At 52.4% G+C, this 25,722-nt stretch overlaps 1 protein-coding gene across 1 annotated transcript in view; it reads right to left on the bottom strand.

Moving 5' to 3' along the window:
* Gcn1 (GCN1 activator of EIF2AK4) overlaps positions 1-25,722 on the bottom strand; it is a 61,247-nt gene that overhangs the window by 30,775 nt on the left and 4,750 nt on the right. The window contains exons 2-27 of the mRNA XM_006970823.4: positions 24,369-24,471; positions 21,167-21,230; positions 20,582-20,713; positions 19,847-19,955; positions 16,801-16,899; positions 16,580-16,714; positions 15,853-15,921; positions 15,623-15,731; positions 15,069-15,143; positions 14,516-14,644; positions 13,840-13,890; positions 13,401-13,499; positions 13,001-13,174; positions 11,386-11,538; positions 9,585-9,677; positions 8,130-8,205; positions 7,839-7,998; positions 5,970-6,159; positions 5,751-5,875; positions 4,823-5,001; positions 4,063-4,156; positions 2,947-3,060; positions 2,664-2,862; positions 1,434-1,589; positions 969-1,150; positions 69-149 (exon numbers count right to left, since the gene is read on the bottom strand). Of these exons, the coding sequence (XP_006970885.1) occupies positions 69-149; positions 969-1,150; positions 1,434-1,589; positions 2,664-2,862; positions 2,947-3,060; positions 4,063-4,156; positions 4,823-5,001; positions 5,751-5,875; positions 5,970-6,159; positions 7,839-7,998; positions 8,130-8,205; positions 9,585-9,677; positions 11,386-11,538; positions 13,001-13,174; positions 13,401-13,499; positions 13,840-13,890; positions 14,516-14,644; positions 15,069-15,143; positions 15,623-15,731; positions 15,853-15,921; positions 16,580-16,714; positions 16,801-16,899; positions 19,847-19,955; positions 20,582-20,713; positions 21,167-21,230; positions 24,369-24,471 (3,150 nt within the window). The remainder of the gene's footprint in view (positions 1-68; positions 150-968; positions 1,151-1,433; positions 1,590-2,663; positions 2,863-2,946; positions 3,061-4,062; positions 4,157-4,822; positions 5,002-5,750; positions 5,876-5,969; positions 6,160-7,838; positions 7,999-8,129; positions 8,206-9,584; positions 9,678-11,385; positions 11,539-13,000; positions 13,175-13,400; positions 13,500-13,839; positions 13,891-14,515; positions 14,645-15,068; positions 15,144-15,622; positions 15,732-15,852; positions 15,922-16,579; positions 16,715-16,800; positions 16,900-19,846; positions 19,956-20,581; positions 20,714-21,166; positions 21,231-24,368; positions 24,472-25,722) is intronic.

Raw genomic sequence — 25,722 nt, 5'->3', positions numbered from 1 at the left:
GGTCTCGACTACTCATCCCTGAGGTCAGAGTCACACAAAAACCACAGCACAGGCCAACTGGAAATCACCTGCAGGCGAGGAGAGCCTGTCCCGATCACCCACGTCAGCAGGCGCAGCATGGCCACTCGAGGCAGCAACTCTGGGCCGTTCTGGGAGGGAAGAGGAGAACAGTTAGGATGATAAAGTAGGAAAGGTCTAGATCCATGCCAGGCATCCAGTCAACTGCATTCCCTCACCTACGTGAGGATATCCTGGGTCACAGCACTGACTCAGTCACTGCAGAAACGTCATTAGGTTTATTTACAACCAAGCCCGCAAGTGCTAACCCAGACTATCACAGGCTCTGAAGCTTGTTGACACTCCCCGAGTGAAACACTGATGAACCGTGAGCCTAAGAGGAAACACTCAGTTGTACAAGAAAGAAAGAAATGCCAAACAAAATCCATCACTCGACTGGGTGTGGTGATGCACACCTTTACCCAGTGCTTCGAGGCAGAGATAGGAGGTCCTCTGTGAGTTCGAGGCCAGCCAGGGCTACACAGTGAGACTCACACCAAGACTCACACAAAGCTTGTTAGCGTTGAAAAAAAGAGAACTCTTAGTGAGAAGCTAGCTCAGTACACATCATGTAACCTAGCAACTTAAAACCAGCAGTGCTACAGATATGCCAGAGACACGCAAACACAAACAGAGCCATTCAGATTAAGGGAAGCTACAGTGCTGAAACAGCCATGAACAGGCAGTAAGTTCAATACGGCAGTCATGCACAGCACAGGACCTCAAGCAACGGTAATCAGAACACGCCAACACGGAGGCAGACTTAGGAAAGCAGCAGCGTGGCCCCTTTTATATTAAAGAGCCGTTGTCTGTTATGTGGGCTGCGGCTACGGACAAGACAACAAAACTCAAGGAAGGGAGCCTTTGCCACCCCAGACCCCTCAGACCACGGGACAAGAGAGCCTGCCAACCTCGTCCACTTGCTCGGGTGGGGTGTCAGGGGAAGCCCTCAGCTGCGCGTGGACAGTGAGGATCTGAAGGATCTGGGCCATCTGCTCCTCCTCCTCCTCACTGTGGTAGGGCATCTCAGTGAGCACCATCTTTAACATCGGGAAGACCAAGGAGAAGGCCGGTGCGGACAGGGGTGCGGCGTCTGTGAGAACAGCAGAGCAGACAGAAGCTGGGCGACCGTGTAGACCACGGCGGGGAAGACCCGGAAGCCTGACACCAAGCACAGTGCCAGGTACAACGGCCGGGGCTAAACCAGCCCCGCTTCTACCTACAGAGCGGCCCAGTTCCAGAAGGTGAGACTGAACAGAAGCAAACAAGGAAAACCCAGGCCAGGGAGGGAGGACTCTCCCGACACCAAAGGCACAGGAAGCCAGGGACGCTGTGGCTCCTGCCTTGCTCCCACGCCAGCTCCCACTTCCCCTTACCTGGCTCACCCTTGCCCACCCTGCTGGCGATGGTGTGGGTGTGCAGCAGCGACACTGCCCTCCTCACAGCCACGGAGAGCTCCTCTTGGCACCAGGACTTATCCAGAGAACACTCTGGCTTCAGCAGGCGCAGCGTCACATGACTCACCAAGGTGCCTGGGAGAAGAGAGACAGGCAGCAAATGACCACAGGCAAAGGCAGCATGGGGGCAGAGGCAGCCAGCCTCCTCCGCCCGCCCCTGCCTCCTCCTACGCCCGCTGCTGCTCTGCAGGTGTATCAGAAGAAGAGAGGACGGCAACAGCCGCTGCCCCTTTGATTTTTGGGGGGCGATGTTTGTTTGGGGACATGGTGTCAGTACGTAGCCCAGGCTAGCCTAAAACTCAGGATCCTCCTCCCTCTACCTCCCAAGTTTTGGGATTACAGGCATGCAATACCATGTCTGGCAGAGCTGATACTTTTGACACTAAAGAAGTCAGTGTGCTGAGGGGCACGTGCTGCCCAAGAGTCACTGAGCCCACAGTAAAGCTCTAGCTACATAGTTCCGCCCTCAGGCAGCTACTAATCCTTCTGGCAGGTTCCACATGCACCAACTGACATTTCTTCTCAGAACAGCTTGCAGGCTCCAGCCCCCATCCTGAGAACATTCCCTTTAGGCTAGGAAGAAAGTCTGCTTAAAGTTACCAATGACTCACGAGAGTAAGACCATCGTAACTCCCAGCCCTCCTGCTTGGCTAGTGTTTCTCCAGCGCTAACGGAGAGCTAAGGGTCAGAGATCTCTGGCCACACCACTGACACATGCTGCCTGTGAGCTCTGAGCACAAGGCCCAGCCACAGCACACCAGGCCTCTCCCTACCCTGAACCTGACTTTGTGGAGCATGCCCACAACAGAGGGCTGGGGTGTGGCTCAGTCACCAGAGCGCTTGCCTAGCACACACGAGGCCCTAGATATGGTCTCCAGCACTAAGCCAAAGCTACTACAGATAGGTGAGATGCTAACAGCATGTAAAGCCTGTTCCTCAGAAGGCAGAGAGAGTGCAAAATGGAGGCAAGAGGAGACACTTCACTGCTCTTGAGCACATCCAGTTTGAGGCTCCACAGGCTGCTTGCATGTGGAAACAAAATTCAGCAGCTTAGGCCACCACACGCCTCCTCACAACACCCACAGGCACCTGCAGCCCGCTTCCCAAACATCCCAGAGATAACCACAGAGCCAGCAAATAAGGACTAACCCAAGGCCTTGAGTCTTGGGGGCATGACACAGGCAGCCAAGGACAGGAAGGGGCCTTTGACCCTGGGAGCGGCCAGGGGAGATTTCAGCAAGGGCAGGAAGGCATCAACCAGAACAGGGATGTACTGGGTCAGGCCACGCGGGTTCCTGGTCACGATGGCGTCTAGCAGTCCAAGTGCCGCCTCTAGCTCCCCATCCAGCTGCAAGCAGAGGGGCCAGGAGGGTCAGCGGAGCCCAGTGGGAGACAGCGGCGAGCAGGGCTGGGCCGCAAGCCTCCTCCTCACCTCCTGCATCCGCCTCCGGATCTGCGCCTCCTTGTCCGTCTGGGCCTGCAGCATCTCCTTCTGCTTGCTGGTCAGCTGCACCTCCTCTTTGATGCCTTTCTTCCTCTTTATCTCCTGAGGGCCGTCAGAAGCCAGCTCTGTCACAGCACAGAGCTGTCTCCCAGTACCCCAGGGAAGCTAGCTTGCTTCCACCAAGAACTCCAGGCCAGCCTCAGGGCTAGGACCAGAGCCCAAGCCCAGCATGGGCCCTCCTCCACCCCTATCCTCCACCCCTATAAAGGTCACGGCCACTGAACGGCTACAGAACGGACACAGTAACAAGAAAGCCAACTTGAGAAGGGATTCTCAGCTTTAAAAGAGGAGGAGAGAAATGTCACAGAAATAACAGGGCCCTCAATGATCTCCAAGGGGCATTCGGGTGGCCACATGACTTCAGATCAGCCTGCCCTCAGACCCACCCAAGGCTCTTACAAGACAGAGGCTACTTAGGGGGCAGAGAGATCCCTTAGTCTTTCAAAGTATTTACTGAGCATCTACATCATGCCAGGAACTGTTTGAGGTGCTAGAGACACCAGGGAGAAAATAAAATCTCTCCCCTCACAGAGCTCACAATCTAGCAGGTCAAGTTAGACAATAAACAGGAAACAAACACATAAAATGACTGCGGAGTGCGAGGAATGTTCTAAAATCTACAAGCCAGGAAGAGAGTGAAGCACACTGGGGCAGACGGGCAGGGGGTCACTTTTCTGGGAAGGGCAAGTGATGAGCTGGGCAAGACGGAGGGAGAGCGTGGGCTGACGCAGGCAGGAGCTCTGTCAGAACCAGCTCTCCAGAGCTGACTCTGTCAGTCACCTCAGGGTGCCTTAGGCTCCACAGCAGCAGGCCCTGCACTTGCTATAAGGAATCAAGACAGGCCTGTCTTTAGAACGCGAGGGCAGGCAAGACAGACCAGCAGCGTCTGGTGAGAACCCAGTTTCCCTCAAGTCGGGGCAGAGGAAGCCACAGAGGAACAGTAAGAAGTGTTGGAGAGGACCAGGGACAAATCAGGGGACAGAACACAGCACAAAGAGCCAATGGCCTCGAGTGCCAAGCTGGGGCGGGGGCGGCGCGCCTCACCTCCTTCAGCTCCAGCTCAATCATCTGCTCCTTAAAGGAGTAGGCTTTGTTCTCTCGCTTCATGTTGGCCTTTTTGATGCTGTCCTGCTGGGCACTGAAGTACAGGGGAAGCAGTTATCCGGCTTCAAAAGGGCCGATTCCTCAGCCTCATGACAGCCACCCAGCCCAGCCGGCAAACCTTAATATCTGTTTTTCCTCTGTGTGTGTCTGCGTGAGCACATGCATGCATGCATGTGCTCACAAGTGTACGTGGAGGCCGGAGGTTAATTTCCAGTGTCTCCCTCTATCACTCTCCATGGCATCTTTTCAGACAAGGTATCTCACTGAACCTATATGCAGCGGACAGTTTGACAAGGCCAGCTGGCCAGCAAGCACTTCACTTAGGTCCATCTCCTCGCTTCCTTTTTTGTTTTTGAGACCCTGTTGCAATGGAGGCAGGGCCTCTACATAGTCCTGGCTGGCCCCCAATTTACAATCCCTGCACCTCAGCCTGCAAAGTGTGGGATTCGGGCACGCACCGCCACACCCAGCTCCCAGGTAGCTTGAGTCCTATGTACCCGGGTAGTACTAGATCCAGATTCGCCAATATCTAAGGCCTAAGCACCAGTCTTGGAATACAAGCAGCTACTTCTGCCATGGACAGACAGGTTGTTTTATTCGCTCCTCACAATGACCCCATGAAGATCATCATCAAATCAGCATGACAGCCAGAGCTGGGGTGGAGAGGTACCGGAGTAACAAGGGAGCCACTGAGCCTCACCTCTGGAGGATGGACTTATCAAACAGCTCTCCAGCAGGGGTCTGCATGATGGCAAACTCCTCCCGAGTCACGAGGCACAGTGCAGGATTCTGCACAGTGGCGGTGATAGTGCTGATGAGCTGAGGGAGGACTCGGTCAGGGGACAGGACGGAAAGGGAGGCCATGGCGTTCATGGAAGACTGCCAGACAAACAGACACAGTCAGTCTACACCCAGAACAGGGTTCTGCCACACCCAAGGGAGCCCTGCAATCGGCTCCCCTTTCTGCCTTGTGCTTTAGTAATGCCACCGACTGGCGCGGCTCGACGTAGTCTGAGCCTGCCTTGGTAGACAAGCCCTGGCTCTGCCATCATCGCTGATGTGGAGTGCACACTCCACTCTCAACCCTGGCTCGGCCTCATCACTGATGTGGAGTGCACACTCCACTCTCAACCCTGGCCCAGGGCAGCGGCCTCACCATGTCCAAAGGCAGGCGTGTAACCCTAGTCAGTCGGGGCAATGAGCCCCCATGCCAGCTGCCAGTACTGGAAAGTGTGGGCTTTCCCATTGGAGCTGGTGGGAGGACGAGGTGTGAGCCTGAAACCCTTTCTTACCAGAAACCTGAGAATGCAGCTCACATGTTGGAAAGCAGAGAGAAGGGACTCAGAGAACCGATAGGTTTCTTGACGGAGGAAGTACAGAAACCACCTCTACTGTCCTAAGGACACCAGCTGAGCCTTGGAAACACCATCCCAAGCTACTCACATCCTGAACACCGTCTGTAAATGAGGCCCTTTTTGTGCTCCAACAGTCTGCATTTCTGTCACTTACAATCAAGGGGCCAGGCCTATACGTCACCATTCTTCCTGTTTCTGTGAGCCCTCACTTCTTGTACCCCAGGAGTCCCCTGGCCCTGATGGAAGTACAAACCCAGCTCATGGACCCATTACCTGGTTCAGGGGACTCTGGGTAGTGATTCTGGGGATGATCTGATCCAGGTGCCTGGTGATGAAGGCCTCAGGGTCAATCTTCATCCTGGTGAGAAGCGCTGGCCAGAGTGCAGACTGCACCGCCACTGAAGGAGAGAAGCTTCTTGAAGCTTCTGCCTGAACCACCATCACCCGACCCAAAGAGCCGCCCACCGCTCCATTCCTACCCCAGCCACAGACCTAAGGACGGGTGGTGAGAGATGATCAGCATCTCCTGGGCCAGCTGCTCAGTGCTGGAGATGTCACCCTTGAGCCCTGGCACCCCAGAGATGACACACAGAGCTTCCTGCAGGACCCGTGGAGGCACATAGGTCTTGCCCGTTTCAGTCACCTCCCCAGCATCTGTCACAAGAGCCTCCATGGGCAGCACCTTTAGAGAGAGAACAGGTGAGTCCCCACAGAGCCCTAGGCAGGGCAGCACCCAAAGAGAGCATGCAGAGCCACTGAGCCTCTCCTGCTGGAGTGCAACCGATGCCTCGCTTCCTGCCCTGGAATCCACAGGCTGTGAGATATGCCCAGGGGTGAGAAAGAATCGGAACCCTGGTTCTGGAGACCAGGCACACACGCTGCTAAGGGAAAATGGTGAAGCCTGGCACCCAGAACGCTTCAACAGTCCAGGTCACTACCATCTACTCCTGGTTCTTCCTGCTGTTGCCCGAGAGAACCCAGACAGCCTGGAGAGCTAGGTAAAAAAGAAGGCAGTCCAAGGGGTCCAGGACACCGTGAGAACACCGCCCACAGACTCAACCAGGCAAGGCCCCTGGAGCTCAGACACTGACGCCACAACCACGAACTCTCTGAGGTCTAAGCAAGGGCCTCGACAGATACTGGTGCACAGTTGGTGCTCCTGGAGGACCTGACAGCAGGAGTCGGGGGACCCCTGACTCTTGCCTACACTTAGGTCCCCTTTGCTCCCAATGGGTCGCCTTGTCCAGCCATGATACGAGGGTTTGTGGGGTTTTTTGGTTGTTGTTGTTGTTTATGGCATTTGTTATGCCATGTCCGGGTGATATCCCTAGGAGGCCTACTCTTCCTTTTCTTTTCTTTTTTTTTAAGGGAAATGGAGAAGTAAATCTAGGGGAGAAGGGTGGTAGTGGGAACTGGGAAAAGGGGAGGTAGGAGAAATTGTGATCAGGACATAATGTATGTAAAGAATAAAATTTTGGCCGGGCGGTGGTGGCGCACGCCTGTAATCCCAGCACTCGGGAGGCAGAGGTAGGTGGATCTCTGTGAATTCGAGGCCAGCCTGGTCTACAGAGCTAGTCCAGGACAGGCTCCAAAGCTACAGAGAAACCAGTCTCGAAACCCCCCCCCCCAAAAAAAAAAAAAAAGAATAAATTTTTTTTTTGTGAGTGTCCTTAAGGTTTTTATTTTTTATTTATTTATTTATTTTTAAGTGTAAACTTTTTAAAAATTTATTTATTAAATTTAATTTTACATATCAGCCACGGATTCCCTTGTTCCCCCCCCTCCCGCCCCCCAAATAAAAATTTTTTAGCCGGGCGTGGTGGCGCACGCCTTTAATCCCAGCACTCGGGAGGCAGAGGCAGGCGGATCTTTGTGAGTTCGAGGCCAGCCTGGGCTACCAAGTGAGCTCCAGGAAAGGCGCAAAGCTACACAGAGAAACCCTGTCTCGAAAAAACCAAAAAAAAAAAAAAAAAAAAAAATTTTTTAAAAAGTGTTTTAGAATAGTAGCCATGGCCACCTCTCCTTCATCAATACATGTTATTAAAACTGTTTCAGACTCGTTAAAAAAGGGCTATAAGCCTTCCTTGCCTTCAAAGATACCGTGAAAAGAGCAAATTTGAGAATAAGTGCATGTTTAAAATTAAGTGTTTTAAAACAATCAAAAAGAAACTCCTATCCAAAAATATTTTGGCTGAACTACATCAAAGGTATGGAAACGGGAAAGGAAATCTCTCTAAAAGGCAAAGATGTTACCGAGGCCTGGTGGAATCACCCAGTCTGAGCGAGAGGACATGCCAGGAGCGGCCTAAACCCCAGGGCAGAAGCGCGTTGACTGAGTAGCTCCAGAGCCCGGCCTCTCACCTTGTGAGAACTGAGGACAGTCTTCAGCTCCTCCAACAGGCCACTGGCCAGCTTCACGCCCCCGAGAGAGGAGAGCAGCTTCCGAACGGTCTGCTGCGCCTGCCTGCGCACGTGCCAGGTCCGGCTCAGAAGCACCGCCACCAGGACCCGATAGTACTGCCTGCAAACACAGACACGGGGGGCCTCGGAGGTGGGGATGGGGCTTCCCACAGCCAGACTTGCCTCACACCCACTCCCCAAAGCTGGGCCAACATCTGCTTTGTTGGCCCAAGAGAAGTGAGGCTCACGTACTGAACTTTGCTGTTAGTGAGTCTATTCGGGTGGTCGAGGAAAAGCCTCTCGGTCAGATGCAGCACAGTACACAGGGCTGTAAGGGAGAGAAACAGTGCCAGCCTCTTTTTCCAGACAAGATCTCTCTGTGTAGCCCTGGCTGTCCTGAAATCCGCTCTGTACATCATGCTGGCCTAGAACTCACAGATCCACCTGACTCTACTCCCCCCTTTAAGTGGGATTAAAGACATGAGCCACCACTGCCTGGCCAGTGTAAGTCTTTTTGAAACAACTAAGTGGGACCAGTGAGCTGGCTCAGTGGGTAAAGGAGCTTGCCACTAAACATGATGACTTCAATTCAATCCCCGGAACCCACATGGTGGAAGGAGAGAACCCACTCCTGAAAGTCGGCCTCCAACTTCCAGGGATGCGCAGGTGTGCAGGCACGCAGGCAGAGAAAATTAAATAACTAAATGTATTCTTCCCTAACCCCAAAAAGATTGGAATGAACTAAAAAATTAACAGCAAAATGTAAATGTGATTAACACTAGATGTAAGATGAAGCTACAGTTCATTTTTATTTCTTATCCTCTATTATGCCTATACATATTTTGAAGTAAAGAAGGTAAACACTGATTTTAACTGTTAAGAGTTACTAGCAGGTGGTGGTGGCGCACACCTGTAATCCCAGCACTCAGGAGGCAGAGGCAGGTGGATTTCTGTGAGTTCGAAGCCAGCCTGGTCTATAGAGTGAGTTCCAGGAAAGGCGCAAAGCTACAAAGAGAAACCCTGTCTCGAACCCCCGCCCCCCCAAAAAAAGGGATGGATATGGATGATATCAAGGATACAGAAGCAGCAGATAAAACTGGCTGTCGGTGGCTAGCAGAACTGAGTGGCCAGAGGTCAAAGCAGGAGGTAGTTTTCAATGAAGATCCCCTCCCACCTTGTCTCTGAACTATGAGTGTCGTTCCTAATCAAAAGCTAACTAAAAAAAAATTTAAACCAGAAAGTGACTAATAGTTGTAGCTCATTAATAGGATGTTGTGATTCGTGAGTCAAAAGACTTTTCAAATCACTAATTAGCAGCAGACTCCTGTGAGGCAACCTAGAATTGTGCACATACATTTGGAGATCACTGTTCCTTTTCTGCCAGGGTAGAAACCAGTAGTTTCTGTGTCGCCTGGTGGGGGAGTAGAGCTGCCACAGCTCCCCAGCACTCGGTGTGAGGGAGCCCAGACAGTACCAATTACCCACTCAGTTGTAATTACAGCGACTATCACAGCTCCCTGACTGTCTCTACAGCCCTCCCAGGTCTGCCTTCCTACTGAGCCTGACTCTCCCACAGGAACGAATTCATTCAGAAACAGCCAAGCTGCTGGCCAGATCACGGTTCTGAGCACTCACCGAGCTGCTGGCCAAGCAGGTGCTCAGGAACAGGTCCCCCCGCAAAGACCTATCAAAGACGTAGAAACTCACCATCCTCTGAAGCCAGGAGCAGAAACTTCTCAGAAGTGAAAATCTGCTTCTTTTCATCCACAACTAGCTGCCAAAAGTTGTTCAGTTTGGCCTCTGCAAGAAACCAAAGGTCACCCCATGACACAGGGCACCATGCCCCACAGCATGGCCCTGCTGAGCTGAAGCTACTGGGCAGGCCCTGGGAAAGACACTCTGTGAAGGACCATTCCTAAGCTCACTGTTCTCCTATTCTGAAACCAAACGTCAGTCCTTCGGCCTCACTTGCGGTCTGGACAACTATATGGTTCTCTGCTGCCTGCGGCTTCTCCTCTGGAATTCCCACTACCCAAGAACCGGGACGGAACAACCGAGGTTCACACAATGCAGCTCTTTCTGCCTTCCCCCAACTGTGGCCATTCCTTCACGAGAGTCACATCCTTCCAGGCTCCCCGAGATCTATTCAACTGCTTCCTCCTTCATGAACCCTTTCCCAACACTCATCCCTCAAACAACCAACCCTCCTTCAAATGACACACATCCATTCTGTACTCCCACTCCAGAGCGCGCACCCTCAACTGTGCTGAAGTGAGGTTGTGGTCACACTTATCTCCCTCCACCCAAGGTCGTCAAAGGCCTTGGCATATACAGTGGATGTAGCAGCATGCAGAGAGAGAAGCCTAGTTCTCAACAAAGGAGCCGGGTCAGGTGAGGGGGGGGGCCCTAGAGGCTAACGCTGGGCACCCACTCCAAAGGCCCGTGTGCTAAGATATGGCCCCCAGCTTATGGCACCACTGGCAGGTGGCACCACCTTCAGGAGACAGGGCCTGGGGGAAGTGGGTCAGTCACTGGTGCATGCTCTGGAAAGAGAGGCTGAGACCTGGGTCTTTGCTTTGCTTCCCAGCCACCAAGAGGGGAGCAGCTCCGCCCAGCCACACACCCTCTGCCTGACACAGACCCAAACACAAGGGGTAGCAGAAAAACAACTGCCCCACCACGTGACTAGAACCTCTGAGACCACGGGCCACACTCAATCTCCCATCCTTAGCTGGATTTCTAAGCGGTCTGTCTGTCACAGTGACTAAGCTGACTAGGCCAGAGGACCCAAGCCAGGGTGAACCCCAGCAGGCAGAGGAGAAGGGGAAGGCTCTGTCTCTAATCATTTCCACGCACGGCTGACAGGTGACATGGCACACACAGTATGTCACCCAGCATGCAGAGATGATGTGACCAGCTGTGTGAAGTTCCTGCCTTAGCTCTCCCACACTGGCACAGCACAACCTGGAATTGTAGCTGAAATAAACCTTTCTCCCCAAGATGCTTTCGGTCAGAGTGTTTAGCCCAGCAGTAAGAATGAACTAGAACATCCTATGAATATGTAAGTAATTAAGACATAGAGTCTAGAAAATGACTCAGTGGTTAAGAGTGCTAGCTCCTCTTCCGAAGACCCAGGTTCCTAGCACCTACATGGCAGGTCACCACTGTCTATAACTCCAGGTACAGGAAATCTGATGCCCTCTTCTAACCTCTGTGGCACTGAGTACCTGTGTGGCCATACGTGCAGGCAAAACACTCACACACATAACACTCAACCTAGCAGTCCAAGTATCACAGACAAGGCCAGCCCACAGCACTGAAGCAACAGAACCAAAGAGAGTGAGAGGCCCTGGCTGCCCTCTGTTGTCACCCTGACATCTATTCAACTGCTCCCCTACAGGTAACAGGCAGCCCTGGAGTAAACAGGCTGATGCGAAACATCCAACACCCCACCACAGACTCTGCAAAGTGCCGTCACCTGGCACCCTGGACGAATGCAGCCCCTTACCGGCCTGTGAGTCAGCCACAGAGAGCTTGGAGAGCAGCAAGGCCGCAGCGGCCCCTTCAGTGACCGTGGGAACCTGAGTGTTCTGGGAGGCCGCCTTCTCCACTGTCTGCATAAGCAAGGGCAGGAAGTCCAAGGCCTGCAGGAGTGTGTCACCTGTGGAGACAGAAGCATCTTAGAGACGTACTGGTCTGCAGCGGTCATGGGACTACTTAAGAAGACATTATCCACCCGGGTGTGGACTGGCTAAAACCCTAATTTTCTGAGTATCTCAAAGAACTGGCGTGAGAGTCTGGGACTTAAACTCTATAACCATAAAAGTTAGAGGTAACAGAATCCTATTAATCTGATCATCTGCTGCTCCTCCACTGGATAGGAAACTGAGAGGCCACATGAACTGTCCAGGGTTGTCAACAGCTGGTTGACAAAGAACCACTGCTAACTTCATGCCTAGCAACTCCAACCGGTGTTCTTCCCATACAAGCCAACCTCTAGCCAGTCTGCTGGCCTGTGAAATAAAAAACACTAAAAATAAATAAATAAGCTAGGCGTGGTAGTGCACACCTTTAATCCCAGCAGGTGATATCTGTGCGTTCTAGGACAGTCAGGGATATGTAGAGAAACCCCATCTCTAAGTAAATAAATAAATTAAAAAAAAAAATTAAAACTACACCTAAACACACTCATTTTGGTTTTTGTAACTACTCATATACTCCAGACTGGCCTCAAATTCAGCATGCAGCCAAAGATGACCTGGACTCCTGCCTCTGCCTCCCAAGTGCTGGGATACAGGCCTGCGTCACAAGATCCAACTGTGCTGTTACTTATAAAGCATGGTTCCCGTCAACTCGGGACAGGCACGTCTCCTGACAGGTTCTTGTTCCTACTCTTAACATGTGTGGGCACAAAGTTCATTTCCTCTGTCTAGGGAAGGCTCGGGGATCTTCTTGACGTTTCTTTAAACAGTGATTCATGAATTTAAAATCAACACATCATTTAAAAGAAATGCAAGCTTATATCAGAGGGAAGAGCCAGTATCAAGAGGGTTTTAGCAGAGAGATCAAATTTCCCCTGGCTGTTTGGGATGAAGACAGCCGTCCTTGCCAAAGTCAGTAGCTGTGTTTAGCACAGAAGAGATGGAAGTGGCCATTTTTTAAAGGGTTCAAAATCAATCAAGTTTACATAGCATTGACCTTTTAAATTCATGATCCCAGTACAACAACAGGTTCTGATGGTAGGTCCTTTCTGAATAAAATCAAACAAGGGATCCACACATGGTGGCACACGCCTTTAATCCCAGCACTCAGGAGGCAGAGGCAGGCGGATCTCTGTGAGGTCGAGGCCAGCCTGGGCTACAGAGTGAGATCCAGGACAGGCACCAAAACTACACAGGGAAACCCTGTCTCGAAAACGCCCAAAAAACAAAATAAAAACAAACAAACAAACAACTGTCAAGCAAGGGAAGAAGTCACCTCGGTGCAGACAGGGAGAATGACTCGGAAGGCAGAGAGGCCCAGTCTGTGATGCCAAAGAGAAGGCCCCGAGTGGTGAGCATGCCCGCCCGCCCGCCCGCCCACCCACGGGCTCAGTGGTCCTCCCGTGGAGGCCAGCATCTTACCTCGGAAGGAGGCCAGCATGCACTGCAGGTAGGCGTGCCTCACGGCGGAGGTGGAGGTTTTCAGGCTGAAGACTTTCTTGAACCAGTCCGTCAGCTTCTTGGGCACTTCTGTAGTGAAGCGGTTGCACCAGAGCGCCAGGACAGAGACAGCGTGTACCAAGGTACCTTCGTGCACTAGGGCAAGCGGCACAAGTCCAGTCGGCCTGACGTCTTATACCCACAGCAGCATATCACTGCAAGCAGTGGAGAAGGCAAGCCCGAGTCCCAGGGGAGGGAGCAGGGGCAGCTCAGACCACTCCCAGCCCCGCCAACTCAGGAGGCAAGCCTTCAGAAGGCCGACTGAGAAACCATGGGCAAGAATGGGTCCAAACCGCATGCTCCCCAGGCCACACGGAATTACCTTCCTGCTGGAGGAACGGGATGAACAGCTCAGCCACCGACCCACTCAGGACTTGACTGGAGGGCCCAGATACCACGTGATGACTGAGGCTTCCAATGCCTGAAAAGCAGATCCTCTGGTGGGCCCCTCCCCTGCACAAAGCCACAGAGACGAGCCTCCTGCCGCGGCCACCAGGGTACTCCAGGTCACGGACCTCTGCTGGGTGCCCCAGAGCCACGCTTTCCCCTGGCCATTATGGACAGGCCTTCAACTTTCTTCCAGTCTCTCCTTTCAGAGAAGCCAGGCCTCCTGCCACCCAGCTGGCAGCAGAGTCCTGAGGCAAGCTGGCACAGCCAACACTGTTGGGCATCGGGGTTCAAAGGACTCACCTCACCTGAGAGTTACATTAAACCTGCCCATTACCACAGCACACTGCCTCAACCCAGGGAGGAACCCCTACCTGAAAGGACGCTCATCTTCTGGGCTACGACCGTGAGCTTGCCTTCTGAGCCTGTGAGGAAATAACAAAAGTGCTCGTGCATATCGGCCTCACTTCATGAGACTCCCGAAGCAGCCTTTCTGGTGTGAGCTGGGTTTGTAGACATTTGTTTTCTGACTAAAAGTGTTACATTCTCAGGTAGGTGGCGGCGGCGGCGATGACGGCCCTCGGGAGGCAGAGGCAGGTGGATCTCTGTGAGTTCGAGGCCAGCCTGGTCTACAGAGTGAGTTCCAGGACAGCCAGGGCAACAGAGAAACCCTGTCTCAAAAAACCCACAAAAGTCCGACATTCTTACAGAAAACGTGAGAGACAGAGAACACGAAGAGGAAACTGAGCTCCACCTCTGTTCCCACTTCTCAAAGGCACCATCAACAGCCTCACGACTCTTTCCTTTTTTCTCCCGTGCACACAAAAGCACCTTCTTAGAACCACTGGCGTGGCCACCGCTACAGCCACGGGCGCGCTCCTGCCACGCGTGTGGGTGTGCTCCTGCCACGCGTGTGGGTGTGCCTCATCAACAGCTTCTCCCAGAGCAGACTCAGAGTCAAGTTCCCTCCACGTCCCGGGGCCAAGGCTGGGGCACACCTGCGGTGTGTCACCTGCGTGTGTCACTGCGGGGTCGGGAAGGCCTGCTCACCTCCGAGGATGGCGAACAGGTGCCTGGCCAGGGCCTCAATGGCGGAGGAGTCGCTGCACTGGCGGGCCAGGTTGCGCACGGCCAGCACCGCCTCGTCCATCAGGCGGGGGCTGTTGGATTTCAGCTGATCTGGACACAGAGCCACCGCTCAGGGGCTGCAGCAGCTGAGCATGCAGACTCCAGTCCCAGCTCGCCGACCTCCTCATCAACAATCCCAGAACAGAACCCCTCACCCTGCTGGTGGTTAAAGCCTTCTTTCTTTCCCTTTGTTCATTTTTAACCTTTACTTAGTTACGTCTGGGGGGAGGGTGGGTGCCACAGCACGCACGTACAGGACAGAGAACAATGTGTGGGAGGAGGTTCTCTCCTTTAATCGTGTGGTTTCCAGGACTGCACTTGAGTTGGAAACCACCTTTAACCAAGGAGTTGTCTTGTTGACACTAAAGCTTATTTCTAACGTAAGATGTGCCCCACCCCACTTTCAACCAAAACTACCAAATACGACCATAACTCAAGGGGTATCAAGGGGCCGCAGAGGGGCCAGCATACTCACTAGCCAAGCCTTTCACGATGTCCAGGGCATACTGGCTGAGATCAAGTGTCACTGATGCCAGCAGACTGGAGATGGCTAAGGGGACAGAAAGCAGTGCTCCTCAGGGCCAGTGCCCACCAAACACCGCCCAGAGTCTGCTGGTTAGCGCCACAGCGACATGACCACCCTTCACTTCCGCAAGGCCACAAGCGCCTGATAGGACTGGAGTAAAGGCTCAGCCGTACAGAGCACCAGTTGCTTTTCCAGGACCAACACCAGCCAGCTCAGAACTGCCTGGAACTCTAGTTTCCAGGGGATCTGATGCCCTCGTCTAGATTCTGTGAGAACACGCACTCGGTCAGGCATGCACGCACACACAAAAATAAATTTGAAAAGAAAGCCCATGACTTTCAACATCTTCTGGTAATGGCTCCCATCTTGCCCACGGCTCTCACCAGGTGACAGTGAACATGCCTCACACTCAGAACGCAGGATGCTCCCACTGCCAAGCCAACAGGGACAGGGCTGCTCAGGCAGCACATGCCCTCCCGCCCACCTGTTCAGCAGGAACCTACTTTCAATGACATTCTCCGGGCTCCTCAGCAAGGACTTTTGTATGGTGGGCAGAATCAGATCCTTAAACTCCGTGTGGGACATGAACCGGAGCAAGGGGGCACAGTTGTCCTAGGAAGACAAAGAGTCAAGTACCCGGGCCTCACGGGAAAGAGAGTGAAGAGCAGGCTGGTGTCCAGAATTGAAATGAGGATTTGACGCTGTCTAGGTGGTAGGTGTGCAATCCACTCACCAACAAATACTTCGGAGGCTTCACTTTGCACATGAGAATGTTCTTCACGTAGAAATCCAGCAGGGCGCTCTACAGGACACCAGGTCCCAAAACTTCAGCATCAAGCAGTGGACCCACTTCCCATGGCTTTCCACCCTCCCCTGCTCGCCACTGAAAGGTGGGGGACAGTCTTTCCCATGGCTCCCGGGACAAAGTTCAAAGACCTTGGCAGGGTGGCCCTGCCTGCTCACAGCTGGCGGTCTCTCAACGCTCTCACCCACCCCCACAGATGAACCCCACTTGCCTTCTCCATGCTCCTTCCTACTTGCTCTCTGCCCAAAATGTTCTACCCCACCTCCTTACTGGCCAACTTCGCTTACCCCCTAAGTCCCTTCATTACAGGGACACATTCCCGAACCCACAGTCCAAGTCAGATACCCATCTTGCATATCTCCTTTGTCACACTTATCAGATACAATTAACTAGGTGACAATCTGTCTCATGTCAGAGTCCTCTGATTCAGTCTCACAAAGATCACATCTTCTGCTCACCGCTGCATCCCCAACTCCTGGCACACTGCTTGGTGCATGGGAGCTGCCCACAGAGGTAAACAGTAAAGTCTCACCCCAGTGACTACACCAGGATCCACACAGGCTACAGCCGCAGGCCACAAGGCCAAAGCAGGTTTCCGCCCCTTCCCTGCAGGCCCTGATGCAGCAAAGCCACTCTGAGGACGCTGGACACTTGCCTTATGCTGACTGACCACGTCCGTCTCTTTGTGATTCGTGCAGAACTGCACCAGCAGCCCCAGCATGCCAGCGTAGTTCTGGTTGGGTTCTAAGCTAAGGATAGCTGAAAAGTACTGCTCCACCAGCTCCGGGTTCTGAGGAGGAGGTACAAGGCGGTGAGTCAGATGGGCGGCAGAGGCACAGACAAGGCACGCCTCCTACCTCCCCCAGCTCCACTCACCTCCTTCCACAGTTTGGTGAGCTTCTTCATCGCGCCATCCACAGCGTGCTTGTGGGAGCCCCCCAGCACCTCCAGCAGCAGCAGACACTGCACCTCCACCTGCCAGGGCACGGAAACGCTCCAGTCAGGCTACGACTTCGAAGCATCCCATGACTCAGAAGTCTCCTACGACCCTCATGGCCTGACGGAGACCCGCAGACATCCATCAGGCCTGCCAGATCCCAGCTGCATCTCCACCCCACTCGACCCCAACCCTCTCCTCTCTACCAACCCCTTAGTCCTAAATCTGACCCTTCTCCAAAAGGGTTGTTTGTCTGTCTGTGTGTCTGTACATCACAAATGTACAGGATCCTTGGAGGTCAGAAAAGGCTATCAGATTCCCTGGAACTGGGGTTACAGAGAGTTGTGGGTGCTGGGAATCAAACCTGAGTCTTCCCCAAGAGCTGAGCCATCTCTCCAGCCCCCTAAATCCTGTCTTTTACCTAATACCCTTCATTCGTGTATTTATTTAATAAGTATCTGTTAAACACCTGCTATGAGCCAAGTATACACAAGGAGAACAAGGTGCATTTTTGCACCTTCTAGCACAGGAACAGAACACTATTGAACAAAGACACGAATGGGGACGTAGGTCAGGGAGAGAACACTATTGAACAAAGACATGAATGGGGACGTAGGTCAGGGAGAGAACACTAGTGAACAGATAAGACGCGAATGGGACGCAGCTCAGACCACAGCATGCACAAAGCCTAAGTTCACCCCCAATAACAAAAAGTTTTCAAAAGACACAATAAACATTCGTCAGTAAGACCGCTTGCATTCAGGAACAGAACAAGAGACCCTAGTCAATGTACTTATCTGCCTAGACTTGTCTTCATTAAGGACCAAGTCCTACAGCCAAGTATGGTGGACACCTTTGATTCTAGGACTCAGGAGGCAGAGGCACCAGATCTTAGTGAGTTCCAGGTCAGTCTGTTCTACACAGTGAGTTTGAGGACAGATAAAGCTACACAATGAGACGCTGTCTCAAAAACAACAAAAGAATACCTTTTTTGGGGGGTGGGGGGTGTTGAGACAAGGTTTCTTTGGTAGACTTGGCTGTCCTAGAACTCACTCTGTAGACCAGGCTGGTTTCAAACTCAGAGAGATCCACCTGCCTCTGCTTTCCCAGTGCTGAGATTAAAGGTGTGCACTACCATCACCCAGCAAAAAAAATCTTAAAAAAATAAAAGACCACAGATAATTAATGAACAATCACTAACCAGGAGACACTGTGGTAAGTACTGTATGAAGTAAGGTGACTGAGTACACACCTTTAATCCCAGCACTCAAGAGGAAGAGGCAGGTGGATCTCTGTGAGTTCCAGGCCAGCCAAGGCCCTGGTTAAATCCCCAGCACTGGCACCAAAAATTGTCAGATCCACAGAAAACGTTTCTATAGTCACAAAAACTAGTAACACAAGGGACCACGGTGGCTAGAGACAGTTACATCCTCCTATACGATATGTCCTTATCTACAATGCTAATAGATATCCTCCTATACTTGTTGAAGACGTCTATAATTAAACACGCTTGCCGGTATCACATTCAGAACCGTATCAGGGCTCCCCCTCTGGGATGTTCCAGCCCTTGCTCCAGAGTCCCTCTCCTCACAGAAGCCTTCCTCCCCCGATCCTGGGCCACACACCCTCCCCTCCCCCGCTTTCCTTCAGCACTGCACCAGACTCGATACCTGTATCTCCAACTTCTTCAACAGTGCGTAAGCTCCAGACGCAAACGGTGTCTCAGCTTTATCACACAGCAGCCCCAGCGTTTAGCTCAGTGCCAGCCAGTAAATGGCTGAATTATGTACATAATGGACAACAGAATCCGCGAAGGAAAAGCCCAGCCTCTAGTCACTGCAACAGGTCACACGCTCCTGCTGCATTCTGCGCTATAACAACACTCACCAAGCTGACTGCTGCTGCATTCTGTGCTATAACAACACTCACCAAGCTGACTGCTGCTGCATTCTGTGCTATAACAACACTCACCAAGCTGACTGCTGCTGCATTCTGTGCTGTAACAACACTTACCAAGCTGACTGACGGCACAGCACCAGCTCCAGGAACTCAACGGAGAGAAGCCAGAGACCCCGCCCCCTGGTAACCACCTTAGCAGAAAGCCATTCGCTAACGACGAAGCCCATGCTCTGTGGAGGGCTCCAGGGTCAAACTCACACCAGCTCCAGCGCGAGGACTACCGGAAGTGTCCGCACTCTAATTCACCACTAATCCACTGCTGGAGGCTCCTCCGCAGCTGTCCAAAGTGTGCTGGGTAAGAGACCCCGCACAAGGCCATCTGCCTGGCTGGCTGGCTGCTTCACCTTGAGAGGACTTCAGCTTTCTAATGCTGCTAGTCATTACATCTACATGCACTACACTCTACAGTGTCTACGGCCACTGCCAATCTCTCCAACACACCTCTCTAAGGGAGGGAGGGAAGTGGCTCTGTCAAATCTCATGGCCAAAAATTAGATCCACAGCACCACCCTCAAGACTCCTCCAGAACCATCAACCACTCCCCTGACCTACACTCAGCCTACCTAGACGTCCACGAGAACCTCCCAGCCTGGCCTGCCAGGCCATCTCTGGACAGCAGAAAGGAGAGAAGAAGAAACAAACTGTACAAGGAGCAGGCGTAGAAAGAGAGAAGGAATTAGATGACCAAGACAACGGTCAGAAAATGGCATGATCTACATTACTGATCTGCATTCCTGTATCTTCTGGCATCCCTCTTTTTAGTTATTTCCTGAGTCTGGCCTCTCCTGAAGGCAGGGCCCGCACGTCTTACTTATCACTGCACCCAATGCCTAGCATCATGCCTGACCCAGAGAAGCTCGGGAACATTAGCGAACAGACAGGTGACTCCTGCGGACTTACGCCACCACCAAACACAGACCGCTGGACCACTGCAACCTGGGAGAGCACTTGGCATGCAAGAACTGCCTAAACATCATACAACTGCGTACAGCTGACCCTCACAGCTCCAAAGACCAGGGAACCTACCAGCTTGTTCCAGATGTCTCCTTGCCGCTTAGCCTTCAGGGGAAAGACAATGCGCACCAGCAGGCAGGTCCAGGTCAGAGCCAGCAAGGCGGCCGAGCCGCTGCTCTTGCTGCAGAGGAGAAGGGAGAGAGACAAAGGCCCATCCTGAGGCCGGCAGAGCACAGGACCCTCCCTGGACAGTTCAGAAACTTGTTCCCCACAGCATCAGGGACAAGTCACAACAGGAGTCCAGGCCTCACTGGCCAACATCTCATCACTTGACATTTGCAACAATAAAAACAAGATGAGGCTGGAGACAGCCCAGATGTTAAGAGCGCTGCTTGTCCTCCCAAAGGACCTGGTAATCATCCCAGCAACCCCATGGCAGTTCCCAATTGTCTGTTCCAAGGGACCCGACCCCCTTCTCCGGTATCTTTGGGTACCAGGCATGCACACGGTGCACAGACATACAAGCAGACAAAACACTCATACACAGAACTTTTAAATGAATGAATGAATGAATGAATGAATCTGGCTTCACCCATCCAGTGCCTTGGGCCCACTGACTCCCAGCCCTGCTCCTCAGGGAAAGCCACTTTCTCCACTAACCTGGCTCCTCTCTCCACACAGATGCGCTCTCAGTGCCATTCAGAGTGCAAAAGGCAGGAGCCAGGTGTGCTCACACCTGCTCATTTGCACAAGCCTGCCCGAGGAGGACTCCACAAACCCCGGGGGCCCACGGCCTTCAGCCCTTACCTTGGGACACCTGCTTTGGAGCCGACCCCCGAAGACTGAAGGGAGTTCAGGAGGTTCTTAGCCGTGGCCTCCGGCTGGGCCTCAGCCAGCTGCTGGATGGCTGCCTGCAGGGCCCTGCGCGAGGCTGCATCTCTAGAGCGGGAAGGAGGGGAGGTTATCGACGGGTGACCTCAGCACAGGCAGGACTGCCTAAGCCAATGCATCCTGCGATGGAAATAGACTAGAAAATCCACCCTGCCCTGGCGTTCTAAAAGCAGCTGCTAAGAGCAGAGGATGACAAGCAGGGCAGATGGTACATGCCCCATGACTTCAAACCGGGTACAACTAATGACTGCATACATGTGCTGAGTCCCCACAGAGGTGGGGACCGTCCAGGCCCTCACACTGACAACCACCCATGAGGTACAGAATGGCACCATCTCCATTCTGCAGTGAGGAAACTGAGGCATAGAGAGGTTAAGTAACTTGCCCAGGATCCAGTAGTTAGACCTAAGAAGTCTGGCTCTAAGAGCTGGGCTCTGCCCACTACCCTACCCCCTCTCCCTGTACGACACATTCTCGACACTGGGTCTCTGGTGGGTTCACCTGTATCGATGCAGAGTCAGGCAGAATAACTTGCAGAGCCCCTTTACTGCTCCCTCTGGCAGATCTGAAAGCAAAGTTCACACAGACACTCAGCGACACGCACAGGGTGAGCTTCTGCTCACACCGGGCCTTCCGTCAGACACCCCGGCAGGCCCCGAATCTCCGAGGCAAAATCCCAAGGAGAAAAAGCAGGATCAAAACACACGGTCCAGCAAAGCTCAGAGCAGCATGGCCACTTGATAGACCAACGGCACTGGAGGAGCAAACCCAGCCCTCGATACTCCCCTGTCTGCAGAGCAGAGGGTCAGCAGGTTACATACAGCTGCTCTGCTTCCTGACTTGAGCTTCGGCCTCACCCTGCGCTCTTTCGTTTATGATCTCTTGGCAGGTATCTGCTCATGCAGTCTACTAAGTGGTCTAAACATCAGCAGAAAGGCCAGATGTGGCAACACATGCCTTCAATCCCAGCAGCAGCAAGAGGATCTCTGAGTTCAAGGCCAGCCTGATCTACATTGCAAAGTTCCAGGTCCACCAGCTACAGGGTAAGACTCTGTCTCAAAAATAAATAAGTAGACAGACAGACGGAAAGCTAAGCCAGGTGTGGTGGCACATGCCTGTAGTACCTCCCAGCTACTCAGGAGACTGAGTAGGAAGATCGCTTGATCCCAGAAGTTTGAGGCCAGCCTGAGCAACACAAAAACCCTGTCTCAATAAAAAAACAAAACAAAACAAAACACACAGGGCTCACATAAAATGATAATTAAAAGAAAAATTAAAGTGAAAAATTAAAGTACCAGAAGCTGGGCATGGTGATGCACGCCTTTAATCACAGCACTCAGGGAGGGAGAGGCAGGTTGATTTCTGTGAGTTCGAGGCCAGCCTGGTCTACATAGTGAGTTCAAGGTACCATGAGGAGCCAGCAAGGGAAAAGCATCTGTAACTAGGCGGTTTCTGAAAGTCTAACTTGCCGAGGGATTAGTCAACTACAGGAAATGCAGGGGGAGGCAGGTGCTGAACGAACGGGATTAACAACAAGAAAGAAGTAAGGCGGGTGGACTGAGAGCGTCTGGCACTCAGTGCTGTTCTAAGCGCTTCCCATACGTTAACGCATGCCATCCCAAGGCGGGCCCTGCTGTGAAAGCCACCTTACGAGGAAAAAAGTGAACAACAGAAACCCACGGAGGCCAGCCAGAGGGGTGCCTAGGCTGAACAAGGTGCCCTCGCACGCTGGGGAGTCAACGGGACAAGCACTACCTGCCAGACCAGAGCATGCTGTCAACAGAGACACTGGACTGGGAACATCAAGCCGGGGAAGCTTTCTCGGCGTTTCCCATTTCAGGCGCCCAGATGTCGGAGAGGAAACAAATGTGGTACAGAGCGCCAGCCCCTGCAGAGCTCTAAGGAAAGCAGTAACAGAGCCAGGGCAGGCTGACAGAGCAGCAATGACAGGAATCATACGCTGCAGTGTGCCACGGCCACACGCTGCGTCAAACACATACAAATGTTTTCATTTACCCCTCACACCGACCCTAGAGAGACATCACGAGCTTCATATGAACGACAGCTCCGGTACAGGAGGCCGCACTTTCACATCCCACACTTTACACCTCACTCCCAAATGCAGAACTGCAGGGTGCCAGAAAAGCACTGTCACCCTCAAAAGATCCAGAGTGCTTCACACACTCAAGACATACAAGTCGCCGGGCGGTGGTGGCACACGCCTTTAATCCCAGCACTCGGGAGGCAGAGCCAGGCGAATCTCTGTGAGTTCGAGGCCAGCCTGGGCTACCAAGTGAGTTCCAGGAAAGGCGCAAAGCTACACAGAGAAACCCTGTCTCGAAAAACCAAAAAAAAAAAAAAAGACATACAAGTCAAACCTGCTCCATAAAGTGGGGGAGCAGGATGTAGTATCTGGCAGTTCCTGTGCAGGGAAATTCAACCATTACGGCTCCATACACCTACACATTTGGCGTCATCACACGGCGACCTTCACTAACAGAGCCTTGCTGATAAAGTACCGTGGACGACCTCCAAGGAAGCACAAAATCATACACCACAGCACTGACACACAGGACAGCCCAGAAGCTCAGCAACTAACTCTACTTCCAGCTGTCACAAGATGGCTGTTACCCAGGCCACAGTAGGTTCGAAGCAGCAAGTGAGACAGTCTAAGGGAAAGCCAGGGGCGATAGCTCACACCTGTGATCGCAGCACCCGGGAGGACGGAGCAAGAGAAGAGTCGTGAGCTAAAGCCAGCAGGCTCCATCCAGTGAGACCCTGACTTGGGAGGGAAGGGGGATGGAAGGCCGGCTGGCCCATCAGCGCGTTTGTTTAAATTCGGTGTGGTAGCGCACACCTGTAGTCCAGTACCAAGTGCTAAGAAAGGTGACTGGCAGTTCACGGCCGTTCTATGGACCCTTTTCTCAAACACACACACAGAAAGTTGAGTAAAATTTAAACCCTTGTTCTCAGAGAACTTTAGACAACATGGATCTCTCGATCTTTTTTTTTATTCTTTTCCAAGACAGGGTTTCTCTGTATAGTTTTGGTGCCTGTCCTGGAACTCACTCTGTAGACCAGGCTGGCCTTGAACTCACAGAGATCCACATGGCTCTGCCTCCCGAGTGCTGGGACTAAAGGTGTGCGCCAACACCGCCCGGGAATGGATCTCTCAAGCTTAGCAGATCTTAGGGTCCTTAACAGGCTAACCACCTGCTACCATTTTCTTACTTCTGTGGACATACAAAGAAGTGTCTTGGATCAAAAGGAAAATGTCTGTGTGCCCAGTGTAATGCTCAGGAAAGATTGGTGGTTTTGTTGTTGTTGTTGTTTTTCAGTTTTTTGAGACATGATTTCTCTGTGTCGCAGCCCTGGCTGTCCTGGAACTCACTCTGTAGACCAGGCTGGTCTCAAACTCAGAGATCCACCTGCCTCCGCCTCCCGAGTGCTGGGATTAAAGGCATGCGCCACCACCCCTGCCTGGCAAGACTGGTGTATCTTTTAGAAACATTTGAAATCAATATGGTTAAAACTATAAATAACTCGGGCACCTATCCGCACTGACCCTAGTGTTTCAACTGTTTTGAAGCACATTATTTTTTTTAAAAAAAAGTGAAGGCAGAAGTCATGAAGGGGTGAAGAAGAAGAGAGATGAGAGATTACAAGTGATTTTCAGTACCGCAGGTGGAAGGCAAATACACACCTTTTCCAGCAATGCATCTCCCCAGCTCACTGAGAATCTCTCTGCGCTCCTTCACACTAGCTGTAGTTACCTTCACGGCAAAACGCTTCAGTGTCTCGGAAACCTGTGAAGACCAAAGGCAACAGCCAACGTCATCAGTCGGACCACAAACAATGAGGGTGCGCACGCAGCAGAACGGCCACATTCCTGACACTGGGGCTGGCTGATGACTTGTCAGAGGACGCTGCCTCTGTGCAGTACGGGGATTTGGCCGTATTTCTCAGCTCTACCCACTAGTTGCAGCCAGCAGTAGCCGATTCTCCTCCTGCCCCAGCTGTGACAATCAAGTCTCCAGACACTGTCAAATCTCCAGGAACAAGAGGCAAAAACCCCCATGATTTAGATCCACTATTTTAATCCAGTCAACATACCTTTCTCAAACATAGGCAAGACAAGGCAAAATCCAAAAATCTCTAGACAGAAAGTATCCTTTCAGAAACACCCCAAATGTCACCCCTGGCTGATGGCTGCTAAGGGAGGGGAGCCATTGTTCTTAAGGGATGTGACCACTGGTAGGGTGCCCCAGCTCCAGCGTGTGGCCCCACAGCCACGTGCACGTAGGCAGCACTAACTGGACCAAATACCAAACCTGAGGACCCATCCGGTAAAGGAGAAAATGGACTTCCACAACCTCCACACACACACACAATGCGGCATGGGTACACAAAAGTACACTCATGCATACATATATACACACTTTAAATAAGTAAATGTATTTTGAAAGCAGGGGGGCAGGGGCTGGGGAGATGCTCAGAGTTTATAAGCACTGGCTGCTCTTGCAGACGTCTGAAGTTCAATTCCCAGCACCCACTTGGCAGCTCACAAACACCTCTAACTCCAGTTCCAGGGGATCTAACACCCTCTTCTGGCCTCTGCAGACACCAGGAACAGATAAGAGTGCACATGCGTACGTACATATGTACATACATACACGCACTAACACATACACATGAAATAGAATAAATTTTTTAATGAGTATGAATGTGGGAGAGACTGTATTGGGGCACTTGAGGAATGAGAGGGAGCACTGAGGTGGACATGATCAAGACCAATATAGACGCTAACAGAACAAATAAACTTCTTCTAAAAAGACAGTACAATCCAGACACGGTAGCACATGTCTTTAATCACAGGAGGAGGCAGGAGAATCTCTGTGAGTTCAAGGCCTGCCTGGCTGCCTGCCTACTCTACATAAAATGATCCTGTCTCAGCCGGGTGGTGGTGGCGCACGCCTTTAATCCCAGCACTCGGGAGGCAGAGCCAGGTGGATCGCTGTGAGTTCGAGGCCAGCCTGGGCTACCAAGTAAGCTCCAGG

The sequence above is a fragment of the Peromyscus maniculatus genome, chromosome 23, assembly GCF_049852395.1.
Source record: "Peromyscus maniculatus bairdii isolate BWxNUB_F1_BW_parent chromosome 23, HU_Pman_BW_mat_3.1, whole genome shotgun sequence".
NCBI lineage: Eukaryota > Metazoa > Chordata > Mammalia > Rodentia > Cricetidae > Peromyscus > Peromyscus maniculatus.
This window is presented reverse-complemented; position numbering and strand designations above follow the sequence as displayed.